Source organism: Somniosus microcephalus, chromosome 23, assembly GCF_052327205.1.
Source record: "Somniosus microcephalus isolate GS21.2 chromosome 23, FLI_Smic_1.0, whole genome shotgun sequence".
Taxonomy (NCBI): Eukaryota; Metazoa; Chordata; class Chondrichthyes; order Squaliformes; family Somniosidae; genus Somniosus; species Somniosus microcephalus.
The window spans coordinates 37,109,144-37,129,615 of NC_141009.1; the positions used below are offsets into that span (position 1 = coordinate 37,109,144).

Genomic DNA, 20,472 nt, shown 5'->3' on the forward strand with positions numbered 1-20,472 from the left:
TATTGTGTATATCCTTTAGAAACCCCCCCCCCGCCCCAGACTTGCTTAGTAAATACCTATGAACCAACTCCTGTCTTCAGTGTCTTTATCTACACACGGACACTACACAAGGGATCCCAGGGACCCGCTGTTATTTGGACGACATCCTGGTCACGAGCGAAAATGACAGTGATCACCTTGCCAACCTGGAGCAGGTGCTCACTAGATTGCAGGAATATGGGCTCCGAGCTAACCGCCCCAAATGCGAGTTTTTTAGAAAACAGATCTCATATTGTTGCCACGTTATCGATAAAGAGGGATTACATAAGTCCCCAGAGAAGATTGAGGCAGTAGTCAAGGCTCCAGCACCGGAAAATGTGTCACAACTGAGGTCGTTCCTCGGGCTGGTAAACTACTACCATAAGTTCTTGCCAAATTTGTCTACAATACTACACCCACTGAACACCCTACTGCAAACTGGGGTGCCATGGAAGTGGAGTGACGAATGTAGACGAGCTTTCCAGAAGAGCAAAACACTAATCACTTCGAAAGAGGAATTGGCCCATTACAACCCGGCATTACCAATTCGGTTGGCATGTGATGCGTCACCCTACGGCATTGGAGCGGTGCTGTCGCACAAATTCTCGGACGGCTCAGAGAGGCCAATAGCCTTTGCGTCACGATCACTAACCTCAGCCGAGCGTAACTACGCCCAGATTGACAGGGAGGCCCTCAGCCTAGTGTGGGGAGTGAAAAAGTTCAATCACTATCTGCACGGGCAGAAATTCACCTTGCTGACTGATCACCAGCCTCTTGTCTCCATTTTTAATCTGAAGAAGGGCATTCCGGTGATGACTGCACAACGACTACAAAGATGGTCACTTTTTCTAGGGGCGCACCACTATGAGATTGAATATAAGGGCATGAAACAGCATGGAAATGCTGATGGGCTATCACGCCTGCCATTGCCTACTGCGGAGGAAGCACCAGCAGTGGATCCTGTTGAAATATTCCATTCGACTATAGTTGAATACCTACCGGTAACTAACGCTTGTATCGAAAAGGAAACCCGAAATGACCCGACACTGTCTCGGGTATATGATTTGACGGTGAAGGGATGGCCAGCACATGGCGACTCACTATTGCCAGCATTCTCGACAAGGAGAGAACAGCTGTCAGTGTGCCGGGGGACCTTGATGTGTGGATCCCGAGTGGTAATTCCACCCAAGTTAAGGGATAGAGTGCTCAATGAGCTTCATGAGGGTCATCTGGGAGGGGTGAAAATGAAAAGCCTAGCCAGGCTTATGTGTGGTGGCCGGGAATCGATAAACAAATCAAGGACCTGACCAAGAGCTGCTCAGGATGCCAGAATGTCCAAAATGCACCACCACAGGCCCCTCTACACCCATGGAAGTGGCCCTCATCTCCATGGCAACGGGTGCATATTGATTTTGCTGGTCCATTCATGGACTCAATGTTTTTAATAGCCGTGGATGCGCACTCGAAATGGCCTGAGGTCATCAAAATGTCCTCCACCAGCACGGAGAAAACTATTGCAGTCCTATGGACCATTTTTGCCAGGAATGGCTTGCCAGAACAGATTTGCTCCGACAACGGACCACAGTTTGTGTCCGAAGAGTTCCGGAGGTTCTTGAAAAAGAATGGGGTAAGGCATTACACATCCGCCCCGTATCATCCAGCCACAAATGGATTGGCTGAGAGGTTCGTACAAACCTTTAAGAAGGCAATAAAGGCTATGTACAATGACAACATTCTGCTGCAGCACAAGGTTGACAATTTCCTGTTCGCCTACCGGAATGCGACACATGCAGTCACCAACCAGGCCCCAGCCATGATGTTCTTTAACCGAAGGTTAAGATCTCGCCTGGATTTGCTCAGACCAAACGTACGAAGAGATGTTGAGAGTAAGCAATTCCAGCACATCCATGAGAAGCCAACGAGGAGCTTCAATGTAGGGCAACCAGTCTTGGCCCGCGACTACCGAACAGAAAAATGGCAGCCAGGAACGATATGCACACGGCAGGGCCCACTAATGTACACAGTGGATGTTGGGGAGAGCATCGTGAGACGCCATGCTGACCAGATCCTAGAGTCACAGGAACAAGTCAACCCCATGCCTCGCCCATACGTACCTGGTGATGAACCCGACGTACAGGTCGCATCTACCCCAGAAACAGTAGCATCGGAAGCTGATGAACCAACCGACGACAGGGGGCGAGAATCGCCTCCGCACGAAGAGCAAGACACTCGGGAAAGGTGCTATCCAGAAAGGATCAGGACGCCTCCCCAAAGACTGAATATATAAATAGACTATTTTCAGCTAATGTTGCATTATAAAAGTGTTAATTGTAATTTGTTTGATATTTAATTGTTAAATGAGTGTTATGGTATTGTTAATCTAAAAGGGGAGGAATTGTAATGTGTATACCTTTAAGGGGGGAACTATCTTTTACAGCTCATGTATACTGCAGTACCGGCAGTGACCACACCTGTATATAACACTGAGTAGTAATCTGTACAGATCAGTTCCCGTGTGAGCCACGTTGAGTAAACACCTGTTGTACCGTTCTCCTGCAGTCTGTGTCTTATTATACACGGACACAACACCACCCTACTCTGCTCACTGGTAATTTACATTGAGACATGTGTTGACTCACAACAGGACAGAAAAGGGTTCAAATAGGAATGAACTCTATGTAAATATTGGCCTAGAAATTGTGGTCCGTGGCATACCCCCGGAGTACGCCTCTGACCCGCGAAACAATTATGAAATTACCTCCTCGCGCCCAGGCTGCGAAGAGTTGTGGTCTTGGGCCTCGATGCAGAGTGCAGTGTAATGGCCCACGAATCCCTGGGACGCAGCCCGTTCGGAAGCGTACCTGGGGTCACGTGCGACCGGTCCTCCAATGACAAAGGAGAATTTCATTGCAGTCATTTACCAAGGGAATCCCTTAATGATATGCAGCGGAACCCCGAAATGTAAAAATTATACAATTAACTGAATTTGAATTTTTAATCGTCATTGCTTTCATTCTACCAAACTCAATAAAAATGTAATTTTTTGATAATTTCACACATCATTAAAACTGCAATCCAGGCCAATATTTGCATAAACCCATTTAATAAATTGTATGTGCATAATTTTGGATAGGTAACTGTTTAATTTAAGCCTTAGATAGCCCCTTACGCTGATGCAAACATGCCCTATTCCTGCTTGCATCAATCATAAGACTTACGTGGGCAATTGCTGGCCTGTCACTGGGCAAATAGCCCAACTCTGCGCCAGCGATTGCTTTTTTGGACCCCCCAGCGGATGGCCTGTCAACACATATGTTGACAGGCTACAAGTTCCGGATTTCGCACATGTGGAAATCCGGATCTTGCAAGGCATTTCAAAGGGATTACAACAGCGTACGAGACAGACACTGCAATTTCAGGGCCATTATAACTGCCGAAGCAAGTGGCCGCAGATGAAAGGTGTCTTCTTGATGTGTTGAACAGAATGTTATACTTTCAAGTACATCAGTTGTTCCATTGATTTGTATTTATACTCAGTCATGCGAATCACAACCATAGTGACGGTCGAGAATCCATACAGCCACTTGCAAATTTACTTCATCAGTTGGGTAGTTTTATGTTGGTCAGATGGATGCTAGAAGTACTGCATGTTTCAGCCTTCTTTTCTTGCATCTTGTTTTAGAAGAGGTCATGTTGGCTGAAGAGGACAAGAATGCAGAGGACAAATCTGCTTTGGATGGTATGTGCACTTTCTGTTAATTGCAGCAGTGATGGGTAAAGAGTGTATGGTTCAAAACTATTCAAAAGACTGTGCCTACTGGATTTTTATGCCATTGTTCATTATTTCAATCTTATGCAGCCACCATTCTAATATATTTGTTCGATATATACAACCTCCTGGAGATGTGCATCTTTCAAAACCAGACTTTCCCAGTAACATGAGGCACATTACTGCCAGATACTTGGAGTTGTATTTGTCCCTAATGCATTTAGCCTTGCTATGGCATGATTCCACGAGCTGTGGTGCCAAGTCTTTAAGTGTGACCCTAGAAAGTGTGAGGTTATGCACTTTGGCAGGAAAAATCGTAGAGCAAGTTATTATCTTAATGGTAAGAAACTGGAAAGTACTGAAGTACAAAGGGATCTGGGGGTCCTGGTGCACAAAACTCAAAAGGTTAGTATGCAGGTGCAGCAAGTGATTAAGAAGGCCAATGGAATGTTGGCTTTCATTGCTAGGGGGATAGAATATAAAAATAGGGAGGTATTGCTTCAGTTGTACAAGGTATTGGTGAGACCGCACCTGGAATACTGCATACAGTTTTGGTGTCCATACTTAAGAAAAGACATACTTGCTCTCGAATCAGTACAAAGAAGGTTCACTCGGTTAATCCCGGGGATGAGGGGATGGACATATGAGGAGAGGTTGAGTAGATTGGGACTCTACTCATTGGAGTTCAGAAGAATGAGAGGCGATCTTATTGAAACATATAAGATTGTGAAGGGGTTGGATCGGGTGGATGCGGGGAGGATGTTCCCATGATGGGTGAAACTAGAACTAGAGGGCATAGTCTTAGAATAAGGGGCTGCTCTTTCAAAACTGAGATGAGGAGGAACTACTTCACTCAGAGGGTGGTAGGTCCATGGAATATGCTGCCCCAAAAAGCTGTAGAAGCTACATTATTACATAAATTTAAGACAGAAATAGACAGTTTCCTAGAAGTAAAGGGTATGGGGAGCGGGCAGGAATTTGGACATGAGTCTAGGTTCAGATCGGCCATGACCCTGTGGGTAGCGGAGCGGGCCCAGGGGCCGTGTAGCCTGATCCTGCTCCTATTTCGTGTGTCTAATTCTGTTAGATTCAGGAGATGGTTCTGTGATAGTAGATTGGCGGTTAGGATCAGATCAGCCATGATCTTATTGAATGGCGGAGCAGGCTCGAGGGGCCGATTGGCCTACTCCTGCTCCTATTTCTTATGTTCTTATGTCAGGATTGACTATGGGGGGCGTCACAGCTGAGCCTGACCTTCTCAATATCTAAACATGTATATTCCATCACAATGATTGGATAGCAATCAGAGTTGGTAATATTGTCTGATTCATTTTCACCCTTCCTAGGCAGTAGCGCTGACGCCAATTATGGTGCTCTTCATGTCACTTTGGCTAACATCAGCTAACTCCGCAAGACTGGGGATCAAGCCTGAGACATTTAGGACTAGTGTAACCTACTCCACATTGGGCAACGTTATTAACAGACCCACCGAGAAACCCGTGAGACTTAAATTGGACAAATCACTGTTGATATCCATGAAGAGTGCTATGAAAGACAAAGTACCCATTACATCTCTTGTGCCTATACAGTGGTTTGCAACTTTGCTTGAGTTCAGCTGCATTGATGTATGGGTATCCAAAATGGGCACTGGGTAAGGAACCATAACTCCAGTCTGAGGAAGCGATCTGGTAAAAGAAAATAATTGTAACCCTTCTGACATGACCTTTAGGTCATGCTTTTATTTCAGTTGACCTGCCACTGTTAATGCAGTGCTCTGGGGAAGGCAGAAGAGAAGATTAATGAACTTTATTCAAGAACATTACCATTCCTAACAATGATGCAGTTCTGGTCAAGCAAATTTGAACTCGTATATGTATTGTAACCAAAGGAAAGGGATCCCTACTTCCAGATTTGAAACTCATATCAGAATATGAGGCATTCACACATTTTGGTCCACTGGCACAGGTATCACAAGGGTGGCTGAAGGGCAGCAGCTTGATTGAATTGGGCGTGAGGGGGAGGTGATGATGTTTGCTTTATTATAATTTGGAAAAAAAAATCTAGAGAAATGTCATCAATTAATAAGAGACATACAACGCAGAAGGTGTTGATATTATCCAGCAGTATTGTTCAGAAAGCTTGGGCTCCAGGTTGAGAGAGAAGACCATCAACCCAGGATTTGGTTTACAGCAGATTGACCGGAGCTGTGAATGTCGGACCTGTGTTTGGATGGTAGGTTTTCCTGTTGAAATCCCTCCTGCTGCACAGCGCTCACCCTCCCTAGGCACGTTGAAAACAATGTGTTGCTCGGTGTATTAGAACATATTCTTCCACCATAATTTAAGACAGTTACATAAGTTACAGAGCAATAAAATCGGCATTGTTAAATTATGACATATATGACAACTTTGTGAAGCAGCACATTGGTCCCCAGGCTCTGCCTTTCAAGAGCAGAGACCTTTGTAATGACTTGAGTGCTTCCTCTTCATAAGCACGCTTCAAGTTTTGAACGTAGGAAACTGTCAGAGGTGAAGGATGAAATTGTGCCATTCCTGCAACTTGCAAACTCAAAAGACAAATTCTGAAAAAGAGTGGTATGAATCATCACTGCTTACAGCCTCTATTATAAGAAAAATCACATGCTTTGTTAAGAGTAAGCAGCTTTTCATGATCCCGAGAACATATTATTAATTATGTGATATAAATAAGTGCTGTCTCAGGTCAGCTATTGTAGCTTAGTGTACACTGACTGAAAGCACTAGATTGAGCTAAATGCTAAATGGCTTAGAACACACTCTATGTGGAAATAGATACATGTGCTTGGTGGTGGATTGTTGGAAAATTCCTGCAGACAGCTTTATATGTGATTGACTACCAGTTTTGATTCCTAATAATAAATGGATGATTCTAGCTATGTCTTGTAAGATGTTGTTCCTCCAGTTAGCAGTGCAGTATGGAGGGTATCCATTAGCAACATTTGACGCGATTGACTCGGTTTTGCCTTGATAAACTGCTGCACCGCCAACGAATTCTAAATTGGAAAATCAGAGGACGCACAAATCTCCGACTTCGGAAAAATCTTGAGCATACTCGGATTTAACTAACCACTCATTTTTTCATGTCATAATTGCACGTCATGTAAGATTAAGATCGTGCTAGGCAGATTGGCGTTGCAGTAACACTTGGTTGTTTACACAGTTTTAAAGAGAGCAACAACGAAAAAGAGTAAGAATGACCTGATTAGTGCTGAGGAGGGAGAAGATCATTTCACAGACATTTCCTCAGTGGGTGAGTAATATCCCTTGAAGCCCTTCTCGTTTAAGTTTAGTTGGGGGGTTGCGATGTCCTTGGTGAGCCTTATATTTGAAGACATTTTGTTGCCAGAAAGTTGCAGTTGGAGTTTAAAATATTTTCCTGTCTTTGTCGTGTTCTTTTTAAGACGAAGAGCAGAACTGTCCATTTTGACCAGATTTTATTCTTATCAGTCAAGAAATCCATTGGTGATGGAGGGGCTGGGTCGGGGAAAAGGTGGCAGAGGCCTTGCACTCACTGTCCTTGAGGCATCTGTAAACACTGCAGGAAATGATTGATTACTGATGTGTAGTGTGTAGCTTTATTGATTGAATTGCTAAGAACAGCCTGTGTTAGACTAATCCTTCCTTTTCTCTTTATACGGCTCTGAGATACTTTCTCTTGTCACCTCTATCTGCCTGTCTTCCTCTTGCTATAACGTTGTCCTCCCTCCGTCTGCACTCTCGTGTATGTTTTTCACTCTCTGTGTAAGCTTGTAATACAGTTTAAGCATGTTTCTGTTTGATCTTTTTTCTGTATTTCTAGCTTTCTCTATGCCTGTCACATGCACTGTTCCAACCCTCTCATTTTGTTTTTTTTTCCTTTACCTTCTGAATTTGCTTTCCTCTTTTCTAATTGTTTCCTCCTTTGGATTCTCGCTCTGTATTTTCTTCTAAAGCAGCCTTTCTTTATTAAAAACAGAAAATGCTGGAAATACTCAGCAGGTCAGGCAGCAGCTGTAGAGAGAGAAACAGAGTTAACATTTCAGGTCGATGACCCTTCATCAGAACTTTAGTTGGGGGGTCATCTGATGAAGGGTCATCGACCTGAAACGTTAACTCTGTTTCTCTCTCCACAGATGCTGCCTGACCTGCTGAGTATTTCCAGCATTTTCTGTTTTTATTTCAGATTTCCAGCATCCGCAGTATTTTGCTTTTGTATTGGCCTTTCTTTAGTCTTCTATTTAAATTCATTCTTCATGTTTAATTTCCAAGTACTGGGTCCCTGGCTGAACTCAGAAGACGGGGGAATGTGGATCATGCCACGTTGAGTCTGGATTTACAAAGAAAGTCTGAGTGGGTTGCTCTCAGAGGGAAGGCGAGATTCAGGTGTGGCAGAACAGAGCAGCTAAGCAGGCTATGATGTGGCCATGCGGGAGAAATATTTTAGCCTTCAATTGCTCTGACAAAGAAAAAAGATAACCTTTTTCATTGGATTTTCTCTAAAATTAAACACCATCTCCTGACCACATAAACACACCGCCGCATATCTTAACAGCCAGTTTTTGAAACTTATTTAAGTATTATTCAATGTAAAATTTACCGCAAATTAGATCCGTTTCATTGTATTATTATTTAATAAGTCATGTGATTCAGCACCATCTCCCTTATCTGCCACTACACTCCATGTTGTGAGAAATGAAATACAAGCCTTTGTATTGTGTTGTTGGCCATAATTAATGCACACTGTCCAGTCTCTACTGGTGCTATTATTAAATCAGTCAGTTGCATTGTTTTAACGTTTATCTTGGGGAATTGCTATTTTCAGGGAAAGTGGGATTTGTGTGTGTACCTATATCTATATAGGCCACACTTCACACGTCAAAGTTTGTGATCGATGCAATCTATTCCTACAAAACCAAAGTGAAAGAAAGCCAGTGACTTCCTGTTGCTTTTTATGGGCTTCAGAGAATGACATCGAATTAACCTCAAGATCGTATTTACAGCAATTTGATTTTGTGGCCTTTAAGTGACGGGGCTTTACCTCAGCAACAGAACAATACATTGCACAATACATGCATCTGTCATCTTAAACCATGTATCCTCCAACTTACCGTTAGCCAGGCTGTAGAAGAATCACTTGTTCAATTAACACATGGGAGCCCCAGAAGGAGTGGTTGTTTTAAAATAAACTCAGAGGGATTTCATCTCCTGTAGCACAGTGGCTAACTTGTTCATATAGAATTGCTGTGTGTGTTATTTTAACTGTCTATTTAAATGGGTCACGTCTGTGAGAATGGCACACAAAGGGATTCTATGAGCACGTGTGAACCAGTGTGCTGACAGAGCAAGTGGTAGAGAAGCACCATTGCAATGCCGGATGGGCTTCAGTTTAATACCCGAGGACCTGGATGTTTAGACACTGCCAGATGCTTGGTGGGTCTGCCCAAAATACATTTTCCAGCCTTGACTTTGGCAGTGATCCCGTTGGTAACCCACAGTGCCATCCACAGCATCCAAGAAATCACTTTGTAAGCTTTCTTTATACCGCAAGGCAAAAACTATTGATCTGCAAGTGTTATTTTAATAGCAGTCCATATCTCACTGAAATAGATAAAGATAGCCTGGTAGTCCAGAGACTACACCAGTTTCTCATAGTCTGACAGTCATGGGTTTGAGTCCCAGGCTGCCTGTAACTCAAATCAATATACCTCAGTCAGGTGAATATTTTCCATTTTCAGCCTGGCTACTCAATAGAATGTGGTACAGAAGCAAAGCATTTCAATAGGGGATGTGGAGAGACAAGTATATTCTACTTAATACTTAAATTCAAGCTGATTGCTAGCTGCAAGCAACTGGCACTTACGACTCAGACCAACCTGTCCTTTTGTAAATGAAGGGTTGTGAGCAACAGGCAATGAGGAATGAAAAAATATCTGAGGTGGATAGAGAAGGACATCACTATCATAATGAAGGTACATTTCAGGATGTGGACGTCATCCCCCATATATTTATATAAGTCATTGCTTCAAAGAAAGAACAAATTTGCATTTATAGAGTGCCTTTCACAACCTCAGGATGTCCCAAAGTGCTTCAAAGATCATTAACTACCTTTGAAGTGTAGTCTCTTGTAATGTAGGCAAACAATTTGCGCACAGCAAGGTCCCACAAACAGCAATGAGATAAATGACCAGATAATCTCTTTTTTTAGTGATGATGGATAAAGGATAAGTGTTGGTCAGGAAACCATGCGAATACCTCTGTTCCTTTTTGAATAGTGCCATGAGATCTTTTATGTCCACCTTTATAGGGTGAAAGATGTCACTTCTAACAGTCTGGCACACACTCGGTGCTGCACTGAACTGTCATAGAGTCATAGAGTTATACAGCACGGATAGAGGCCCTTCGGCCCATCGTGTCCGTGCCGGCCATCAAGCCCTGTCTAATCTAATCCCATATTCCAGCATTTGGTCCGTAGCCTTGTATGCTATGGCATTTCAAGTGCTCATCCAAATGCTTCTTCAATGTTGTGAGGGTTCCTGCCTCCACAACCCTTTCAGGCAGTGAGTTCCAGATTCCAACCACCCTCTGGGTGAAAAAGTTCTTTCTCAAATCCCCTCTAAACCTCCCGCCCTTTACCTTGAATCTATGCCCCCTAGTTATTGACCCTTCTACTAAAGGAAAAAGCTCCTCAGTATCCATCCTATCTATGCCCCTCATAATTTTGTACACCTCAATCATGTCCCCCCTCAGCCTCCTCTGCTCCAAGGAAAACAAACCCAATCTGCCCAGTCTTTCTTCATAGCTGAAGCGCTCCAGCCCTGGTAACATCCTGGTGAATCTCCTCTGCACCCTCTCCAAAGCGATCACATCCTTCCTGTAGTGTGGCGACCAGAACTGCACACAGTATTCCAGCTGTGGCCTAACCAGTGTTTTATCCAGCTCCATCATAACCTCCTTGCTCTTATATTCTATGCCTCGGCTAATGAAGGCAAGTATCCCATATGCCTTTTTTACCACCTTATCCACCTGTTCCGCCGCCTTCAGGGATCTGTGTACTTGCACACCCAGATCCCTCTGCACCTCCGTCTTGCCTAGGGTCTTACCATTCATTGTGTATTCCCTTGCCTTGTTAGTCCCCCCAAAGTGCATCACCTCGCACTTTTCCGGGTTAAATTCCATTTGCCACTGTTCCGCCCATCTGACCAACCCATCTATATTGTCCTGCAGACTGAGGCTACCCTCCTCGCTATTTACCACCCTACCAATTTTTGTATCATCCGCGAACTTACTGATCATACCTTTTACATTCATATCCAAGTCATTAATGTAGACCACAAACAGCAAGGGACCCAGCACCGATCCCTGTGGCACCCCACTGGCCACAGGCTTCCAGTCACAAAAACAACCTTCGACCATCACCCTCTGCCTTCTGCCACTAAGCCAGTTTTGTATCCAATGTGCCAAGGCACCCTGGATTCCATGGGCTCTTACCTTCTTGACCAGTCTCCTGTGCGGGACTTTATCGAAGGCCTTACTGAAATCCATGTATACCACATCCACTGCGTTACCCTCATCCACACACCTCGTCACCCCCTCAAAAAATTCAATCAAATTAGTCAGACATGATCTTCCTTTGACAAAGCCATGTTGACTATCCCTGATTAATCCTTGTCTCTCCAAGTGGAGACTAATTTTGTCCCTCAGAATTTTTTCCAATAATTTTCCTACCACTGATGTTAGGCTCACTGGCCTGTAGTTCCCCGGTTTTTCCCTACTTCCCTTCTTGAATAATGGTACTACATTAGCGGTTCTCCAGTCCTCTGGCACATCCCCTGTGGCCAGAGAGGTCCTGAATATATGTGTTAGAGCCCCCGCAATCTCTTCCTTTGCCTCACACAGCAGCCTGGGATACATTTCATCCGGGCCTGGGGATTTATCCATTTTTAGGCCTGCTAAAACCGCCAATACCTCCTCCCTCTCGATGTTAATATGTTCGAGCATATCACAGTCCCCCCGCCCTATTTCTATGTCTACATCGTCCTCCTCCATAGTGAAAACAGATGCAAAAAATTCATTTAGAACCCCTCCTACATCTTCCGGCTCCACACACAGATTGCCACTTTTGTCCCTAATGGGCCCTATTTTTTCCCTAGTTATCCTCTTACCCTTAATATACTTATAAAACATCTTAGGATTTTCCTTTATTTTGCTCGCCAATGTTATTTCATGGCCCCTCCTTGATCTCCTAAGCACTGACTTTGAACAGTCAGTGTGTTTGGGTTGCTTCAAGTCCCTTTCCAGAGTCTTGACCACATAATCTCTAGATTATGTGGTCAAGACTCTGGAAAGGGACTTGAAGCAACCACCTTCTGACTCACTGAACCAAGGCTGACACTTTTAAGGATTAGTATCTTGCTTTTCAGTTTAAATGCAAGGATGTTTCCTTTTGATTTATATTTATTTATAAGTCAGTAATGCAGGCCAGCACCTTGTTTGAAAGCATGTGCTACACAGCGATCTAATTTGGTTTGTCTACTGGGAGAGAAGCTCACTCTCAGCAATAAACCAGCTTTTTGTACTTAAAAGCTTTCACTCAACAGTAAACAATTCTTCTTTAGCTTCTCGCAAAGCTTAAGAGTTTTTGTGAGCCTAGAGTTTTCCTGAAGTTACAGTAATTTCATCAAGATCATTTTTACCTAAATCTAATAATCACTCATTAGAATTTGCAATTTAATTTTTTGAACAGTCAGTGTGTTTGGGTTGATTGGAGATGTTGGTATGTAAATGTGTAGTTTTCACGATGATCATTCACAAAGTATGATTGGTAGCAATGTACTCATCGCTCTGTTACTGTCCCCGCATCCTACTGGCAGGGTCAGAGGATGCACAGTGGGCAGTCGTGGATATCTCTTTCATTCCCAGGTGAGCTACCCACAGTGGTTTAGTGAGTAGTTGTACAGCTGAGAGTGGTACTTATCCACGCAGCCTACGCAAGTCCCAGGTTTGATTCCCATCTGTGCCGAGTGAGTTGATCTCAAATAGAGTGCCAGTTGGGGTTGGTGCAATTGGCCTTGGCATCCCATGGCTCAGGAAGGGCATAAATGGTCAGGATTCCTGCTCCTGATTACTCTCCTGTGATTCCCGCTGGAAGGATGCATATTTGGACATTTGGATAAACACAGGATTGAGTTCTGCAATGATGCCCCTCAAGTCTCGCACGTGAAAAATAGCCATTGAATGAGACATGTGAGTGCTGCTGACCCTTTGTGGAAAGAGGCTCATGATTCATTTCTAATATTTAAGATCAACATTCAAATGTTGTTCTGTGCAAGATTGCTCTGGAAGAGCTGCAGTAGCTGTAAAGTTGTCGGCTGTGGTTTTCTGCAGGTTGTCAGCAGGGTGAACTTTGAGCCTGCTCCACTGCTCTGCTGCTGTGGTAAGCCTATTTATACATTTTCAGCACACTCACAGTGGGATTCCTATCTCTATTGGAAAGCCCACCTGATATACAAGATGGCTGAGGCAGGCCATGGTAGTGTATCATGGTTGGTAGCCTCTGGGGCTGATCCTGAGGTGATTTTGTTTTTTGTTCTTAAAATTCCCGTCTAACTTCTTCAGTCCAAGGAATCAGAAGAACTCGTGCAGTAAATCCTGCTGGTAGTGACAGTAGCAACTACTGCATTAATGGGCATTGGACTGTCTGGATGATTTTTACTGTATGTAAATTAGAGAGTGAAGGTTTGTAAAACATCAAAATTGTGTCAATTGAAGAGAGGGGACCGATGGTATCAAAGCCGCATAGATTTAGGAAAAGGCAGATTTACAAAGAGAGAGAAGATTGCCAGTGTTATCAGACATTGAGAGGCAATTCTAAAAATGGACTGGTGCTGGTTTAACCTGGTAAATTATTTTCCTGATGATGCACTTTCTATGATGCCATGTCGCTTTCCCATAGTTAGTTTGGATCGAGTCTGACAGCTGTTGATGAAGGCACGGTGGGTTGCCTTAAACTACACAATAGAATATTGTTCTCTTTTCATTGAAGAACAGAAAATTGGTGATATCAAAAAGATAATTAAGCTCCATCTGAGATCTAATTTTTGTCCGTTCTGAATTTGCCTTTAGCTCCCTATTGGAACTGCACTTGTACCAGAAGCTATTATAAGAGACTATGCATATCTTTGGGCTAGATTTGTTTGCTTGCAATGCAAGCAATTTTTCACATTAAACTTGACATGAATTTTGAAGAACAGCAGCGACACCTGATATAATATTGAGCTATTCAAACGAGGAGGTCACCGGTCCAATCTCCAGTCTGTGTTGAGTTAGCAGATCTCAGCCTCGGTAACAGTTGGGGTGCCACAATTGGGTTCCGCACTCCTGGCTTAGGGAGGGGGTGGGTGCGCGGGGGAAAACTGACGCGAATTTAAGCAAACATTTTAACTGCCGGTCGATGAGGACTGAAGCAGGCTCAGCTTTGATGGCAACAATGCTCAAATCAGCAGACAACACTTGACTACCCAGTCTCGTACATAAAGTGCAGTCTCTGTACAGCACGGCTGCCCATGCTGGTGGAACTATACCCGGGCAAGAGTCAGCACTGACACGAGATAACTGGGAGAAAACCGAAGAGAACATAAAGGGTGTATTTGCCCATTAGCTCCGAGTGGCCCAGACGCAAAAGCAGAGTACAGTTGGAAATAAAAACCGCCAGACCAGCCGAGGCTGAACCATATGGGTAGCACTGCTAACTTGAAACTAAAAAATGGCATTCAGAGCCCTCGGATGGGCACAATATTTTGACCAAACTTCGCCTGGATTGGAAGAATAGATACAGCCCCTAGACATCCTTTTTAACCACTAGTGTGGAGAGGGCAATGGTGAGAATCTAGTGCCAATGGCAGGGCGAGTGGATTGAGAGGGACTGCATGTGACGTGCTCTCTGGGTTTACATTTTAGTATAATGAAGACAGTGCATTTTGTAAAAAATGTTTTTTTTTCTTTTTAAAAAAAAAAAAAGCTGCACTTTTTTCCTTTTTTTTTTAAGGAGCTGGAGCGGATCCGAAGCCTGCAGCAGTTTCTGTAGATGACGCCAGCAGCAGTTAGTGTTATTTTAATTATTTCTGCATCTCATATCACCAACATTTCATTTTTGGCTTTTTTTTGGGCCACGTGTGATGATAGTAGTAGACAGCACACAGAGTCCAAGATTATCTGATGGACAACATTTACTCCCAACACTCAGATCACTAGAATGCAACACTGTAGCCCCACTTTTCCAGCCTATGCTCTCTTCAACCGAGGCTCCCTATTGTGAGCGTGAGCTCAGTGATTTTACTCTTGTTCTTTTTATTCCTTTTCAAGGGTTTTTTATTTTCTTACTTTCCAAGTGCCCCAATCTTTCAATAACAGCTTCTGTTCAAAAGCCCATCATTTACATTAGGCTGGAATTGGAGGCCTGTGTGTACCATCCACTTTCCTTCTAGCCTGGACTCCTCACCTGCGATACAATGGCTTAATTTTATAACAACCTAGTCTTATTCCTCAACGAAATGGTTTCACTATTGCGCAGGAGCACAGGTCAGAGTGAGCACCATTAAACTTCGAGCATCTTCCCTATTACTGAGTCAAACTAATGGCCATTCGCTCCCTTGTCAGCCTTCTTAAAATTTGGAACTACATTAGCACATTTCCAACCTGAGGGAACAGTCCCTGACTCTAGCGAGCTATTAAATATACAGGCAAGGGGCTCACAAAGCACATCTCCCACCTCTTTAAGGATATAATCAGGTAAATGTCATCTGGGCTGGCAGCACGATGTGTTTTGAGGTCCTTGATTCTGTCCAAGACAGTATCGATTCTGTCTAAGATGGCAGAGAATGATCAGTTACAACTTGTTGGAGGCAGCTTGTGTGAAAGTAGGCCCACACAATTAACTTGTAAAATTATAATAGTCCATCTATATAACATAGTTAAAATTTCCCACCTGCATTTTCCATTTATAAATGACTATGTCCACATTTATAATGGAAACGACCTCTGTAAATTTGTCATCCTGTACAGGAAACTCTTGTTTCAACGGCACCTAAATATCCGGAATTCTCTATTAAACGGCAAAATTCATACTCCGAAAACAACACCTCAATAACCGGAAATGTTGCCGAGTCCGAGTCTCCCGCGGTGGCCAGGTTAGTCAGTGGGGGTAGTTCTCTAAACTGCCACTACTCGGCTTCTTGGCGCTGTCGGAAGTCCGAACACCTCAATAACAGGAGTCTGACTCTCCCGCGCTGCTGGGAGTACCCAATTACTGTATACTGCACATTTTTTGATTTTTAAATTTTTGTTTGCTAAAAATAGCCTCGGTCGATAACCCTCTCCGTCATCCGGAATTTTTAATCAACCGGCAACATCCTGGTCCTGTCTGTGCCGGATACCAAAGAGTTTTCTGTAATTATACCCTCCTGTCAGCGGAGGCACTTTTACAGAGGCTGTTTTCCCATTATCAGTGCAGACACAGGAATTTATAATGGTAGTATAAAAATTAAGACACAATGTCTGTGCATCCTGCTCCAATTGTCCCCTGCCCACTTAACCCCACTTCATCTGAAAACCACACTCCATGTGTGCAACACCACGAGACATTGTCCAGTTATGTACAAAGTTTGCAACACCAAGTGTGCAGTTAAGTCTTCCAATTGTTTTCTTCCCCCCCCCCTTTTTATTACAGTTTAAATATTAAAAAATAATTTAATAAAACAAATCTCAGCAAATTGGGATTAATCATGAGGGTTCTCCGCAGTGCAGTCTACTCCTGTTAATTCTGTTATTTTTTTGTGTGAAAGCATTTAAATTACCCAGCAATGCAAATAAAGCGATTGGAACAAAATAGCACTCGAGGCCTTTTTTTTTTCTTGAGCACAATTCAAACTTGAATTACCCCGTAATTTGAATTGAGCAACTTCCAATTACTGTAACAGAAAGAGACGGTATTTAAAATGGATGTATGGCAAATTGTCCATTCGTCTGACTGCATTAATAAACAGAAAGGCAGCTCAGGTCACTTCGCCTGCAGTCAGCTGGCAGCCATTTTCCAGCAGGATTCGAGGAAATCAAAGGGGCATCAAATTTTTAATTGGAGGAGAATGTCAGAAATGTTGTTCGATGGCATTGTTTTGTTTTTACTTTGCTGCCTCCCTCCACTGCTCGTTTCTTTTGATGTTCAATTTTCTTTGGCTGTCTTCTGCAGCAGTCTCTCTCAGTTTCTCAGGCCTGCTGGAAGACTGCAGGAGAAATTTGTTCAGCCATTTGACCTAAAAATGCATTTTCTTTGAAAAATGTAGTTTGAAATTTGACACCTAATGGATTAATGGCAACAATTGGGTACCACTAGAGCGTAAATTTGTTACTTCAATCTGCTGTTTCCTATTAAGCTTTCCAGAGATGTTCTCTGTCTGTCAAGCAGAGCAGCCACAGGAGCCAACTGAAGCATCAGGGTAACTGAGAATATTTTGTGAACTCTGACGGTGTGGGTCTCCTGTCAGAATAGTTTCTCTTTGAGAATCAGCACTGAGGCAATTCTGTGCGAACACCAACTCATCATCTCATTTACTCATAAACAGTTTCTGGTATTTAACTCCTCCTGTTTGTTTCTGGGGTTCTTAAGGAAATGACTGTCTGAAAAATAAATCATCACCTAAGTAACACAATTACTTAGTTCAATTTTGAACAAGCTTAAATATTCCATGTATTATGTTGCTGTAGCAACAAATAAACACTTGCTGTGAGAATAACTACATTTGAATCTTAACAGGGAATGAAATAGTGAGATATATACTGCATAATAATGTGGATGTTGTGTGCGGGCCACTTGTGACCAGTTTAGGCATGGCTACTGTTTTGACTGTTTCAGGTCCTTTATGTTAAAATTGACACCTTTTATAAAAGAAAAATGTACAGCAGAGTTAAATACTATAGAGATGTGTTGGAGTATCAGACAGCTGGTACTTGGGGAGAGTGAGGACCTGGATTCATCCCCACAATGAGCTCTCACTCTCAGCCTAGCTTTCTGACAGGTGTCAAGTGGAACAAGCCTCCCTGAGGGAGGGAAAGAAGATTGGTGATATTAGAAGGATACATTTTACTGACTGTGAAAGTTTCCTGCCACTCTACCACCCACACTGCTCCTGGCACCAATGTCAGAGGCCTTGGTACATGTCCAGAAGTGTGATGCATAGTACCAGGGAAAGATCAAGGAAGGTACAAAATAACTATAAAACAGGATGAGAAAGAGATGTCATCTTTTCTTATGAACCTTGTGCGGCTCAGAGTGATGGGTAATTGTGTTGGAATACTGCATATTTTCTTACTTTATTGCCATCAAGCACTTCAGGCTTAGTTGTAACTAGGGTTTAGGTGCAGGATAAACATGGGAACAGGAGTAGGCCACTCAGCCCCTCAAGACTGTTAATTCAACAATGTGCCCAAAAAAGCTGTTGAGGTTAGGTCAATTGAAAATGTCAAAACTGAGATTGATCGATTTTCGTTAGGCAAGGGTACTAAAGGTTACAGAGACAAGTTGGGTCGATGGAGTTGAGTTACAGATCAGCCATGATCTAATTGAATGATGGAACAGGCTGGCGGGGCTGAATGGCCTACTCCTGTTCCTATGACTGAGAACCTCGGAAAAGCATCATGTACTACATCAATGTGAGACCCATTCCCCATACCAGTAATGCTTAAGGAATCTTGTTGAGACGGGGAACTTGGTACCAATTGATCCTAAGTTATGAGTTGCATTGTGTTGTTTATTTGTGCTCACTCGGAACTGACCAGCGCTTGTCCAAAACTCATTTCACTTGAGACCCCGAGAGTCATCAGGAGTCTTCCATTCTAACACTCCTTGGGCTAGATTCAACCTCAGGTCCCCAAATCAAGCAGAACGCTGGAATATTCTTGCCTCCCAACATTGCAATATTTAGCCCTGACCAGCTGCCCTCCACAGTCAACACCCCTCCCCTCCCCAAACCAGTACTGTGGCGATAATTGGTTCTTGTTTGTCTATACTTATTCCTATGACCTTCAATTCCACTGCTAACCAGATAATTAAAGAGACATTTGCACAAACTGGTGCTGTCATGAATAATTAACTGACAGTAGTTTGTTCGAAAGAGAGTGATTGGATAATTATGCTTATTTAAATAGCACCATCTTAGGAGCTGCAACTAAATAAGTCATCACAAATGAGCTTAAATGGTGTTAATACAAAAAGGATTCCTTGGCTACAACACACTTGCTGCACAATATTCCAGTAAATCTGAATAACGCACTCAGCTTTAAAATAAAGTTAAACCTATGGGCTTGAAGTGATGTAGAATAAATTCTTAGATAGAATATCATCTCATTTGATTTGAAGCAGTTACAATCATGCTGAATTTTGCACTTGTTTCAATTTATATCTCTCTTCCCAGGATTTACTCGGCCCAGCCTGAAAAGTGTTAAAAATGAGAGCTCCTCCTATTTTCGGAGGAAAGAGAAGAGATTTCGCTTCTTCATCAGACGCATGGTGAAATCGCAGAGTTTCTACTGGATTGTTCTCTGCGTGGTGGCACTTAACACGCTCTGTGTTGCAATTGTCCACTATGACCAGCCCATGTGGCTCACCGAGGCTCTGTGTAAGTATGCAGGACTATCCTATTTAGCCCGTTCTCATGTATATTTTCATGTTGCTTCCAGTTGGTTCAAAAGCATTTCTACAGATGTTTTCACAGGTCCTGGTGAAAACTGATAAACTGAGATCTCAGTCTGCCTAAATGTTGGCATTAACTTTGCACTTGGAGGAACTCCATTTTACTTGTGGGGAAATACACTACAATAATTTACTCATTCTATTTAGAAAGAAAGAAAGACTTGCATTTATATAGCGCCTTTCACGACCATTGGATGTCTCAAAGCACTTTACAGCCAATGAAGTACTTTTTGGGATACGCGGCAGCCAATTTGCAAACAGCAATGTGATAATGACCAGATAATCTGTTTTTGTTATGTTGATTGAGGGATAAATATTGGTCAGGACACCGGGGATAACTCCCCTGCTCTTCTTCGAAATAGTGTCATGGGATCTTTTACGTCCACCTGAGAGAGCAGATGGGGCCTCGGTTTAACGTCTCATCTGAAAGACGGCACCTCCGACAGTGCAGCACTCCCTCAGTACTGCACTGGGAGTGTCAGCCGAGCTTTATGTGCTCAAGTCCCTGGAGTGGGACTTGAACCCACAGCCTTCTGACTTAGAGGCAAGTGTGCTACCCACTGAGCCACAGCGGACACGAGCCACAGTTGGCACGATGAATAACTTACAAATAAAATTCTTTGTCAAGAATTTGCTTGTCAAGTCATCTGTTGCTGCCAAATAGAAAATTTGCCGCATAATGCTTCTTCCTATGGGAGCGGCCACATTCCTTGTCCTCCTCTCCCTCCTTGTTGTCCCTGCTGACTCGATCTGATTTCTCAATAAGACTTATCCTAAATGGGATGTGTTACCCATGGAACTAGTTTGCAAAATTTTAATCCCGTCAATATAGGACACTGTTTTGCAACCATATACAGTAATTTGCCTCACTTGAGACAGTTTCTTAAACTGGGAACATGATCAGGCCAAGATTCTTCCCAGAAGAG

General features: G+C 43.2%; 1 protein-coding gene across 1 annotated transcript in view; it reads left to right on the forward strand.

Annotated features, from left to right (window-relative positions):
* The window catches only part of cacna1ba (calcium channel, voltage-dependent, N type, alpha 1B subunit, a), an 820,126-nt gene that overhangs the window by 583,400 nt on the left and 216,254 nt on the right, over positions 1-20,472 (forward strand). Inside the window, exons 11-13 of the mRNA XM_085965795.1 lie at positions 3,701-3,757; positions 6,986-7,075; positions 19,269-19,472. Of these exons, the coding sequence (XP_085821921.1) occupies positions 3,701-3,757; positions 6,986-7,075; positions 19,269-19,472 (351 nt within the window). The remainder of the gene's footprint in view (positions 1-3,700; positions 3,758-6,985; positions 7,076-19,268; positions 19,473-20,472) is intronic.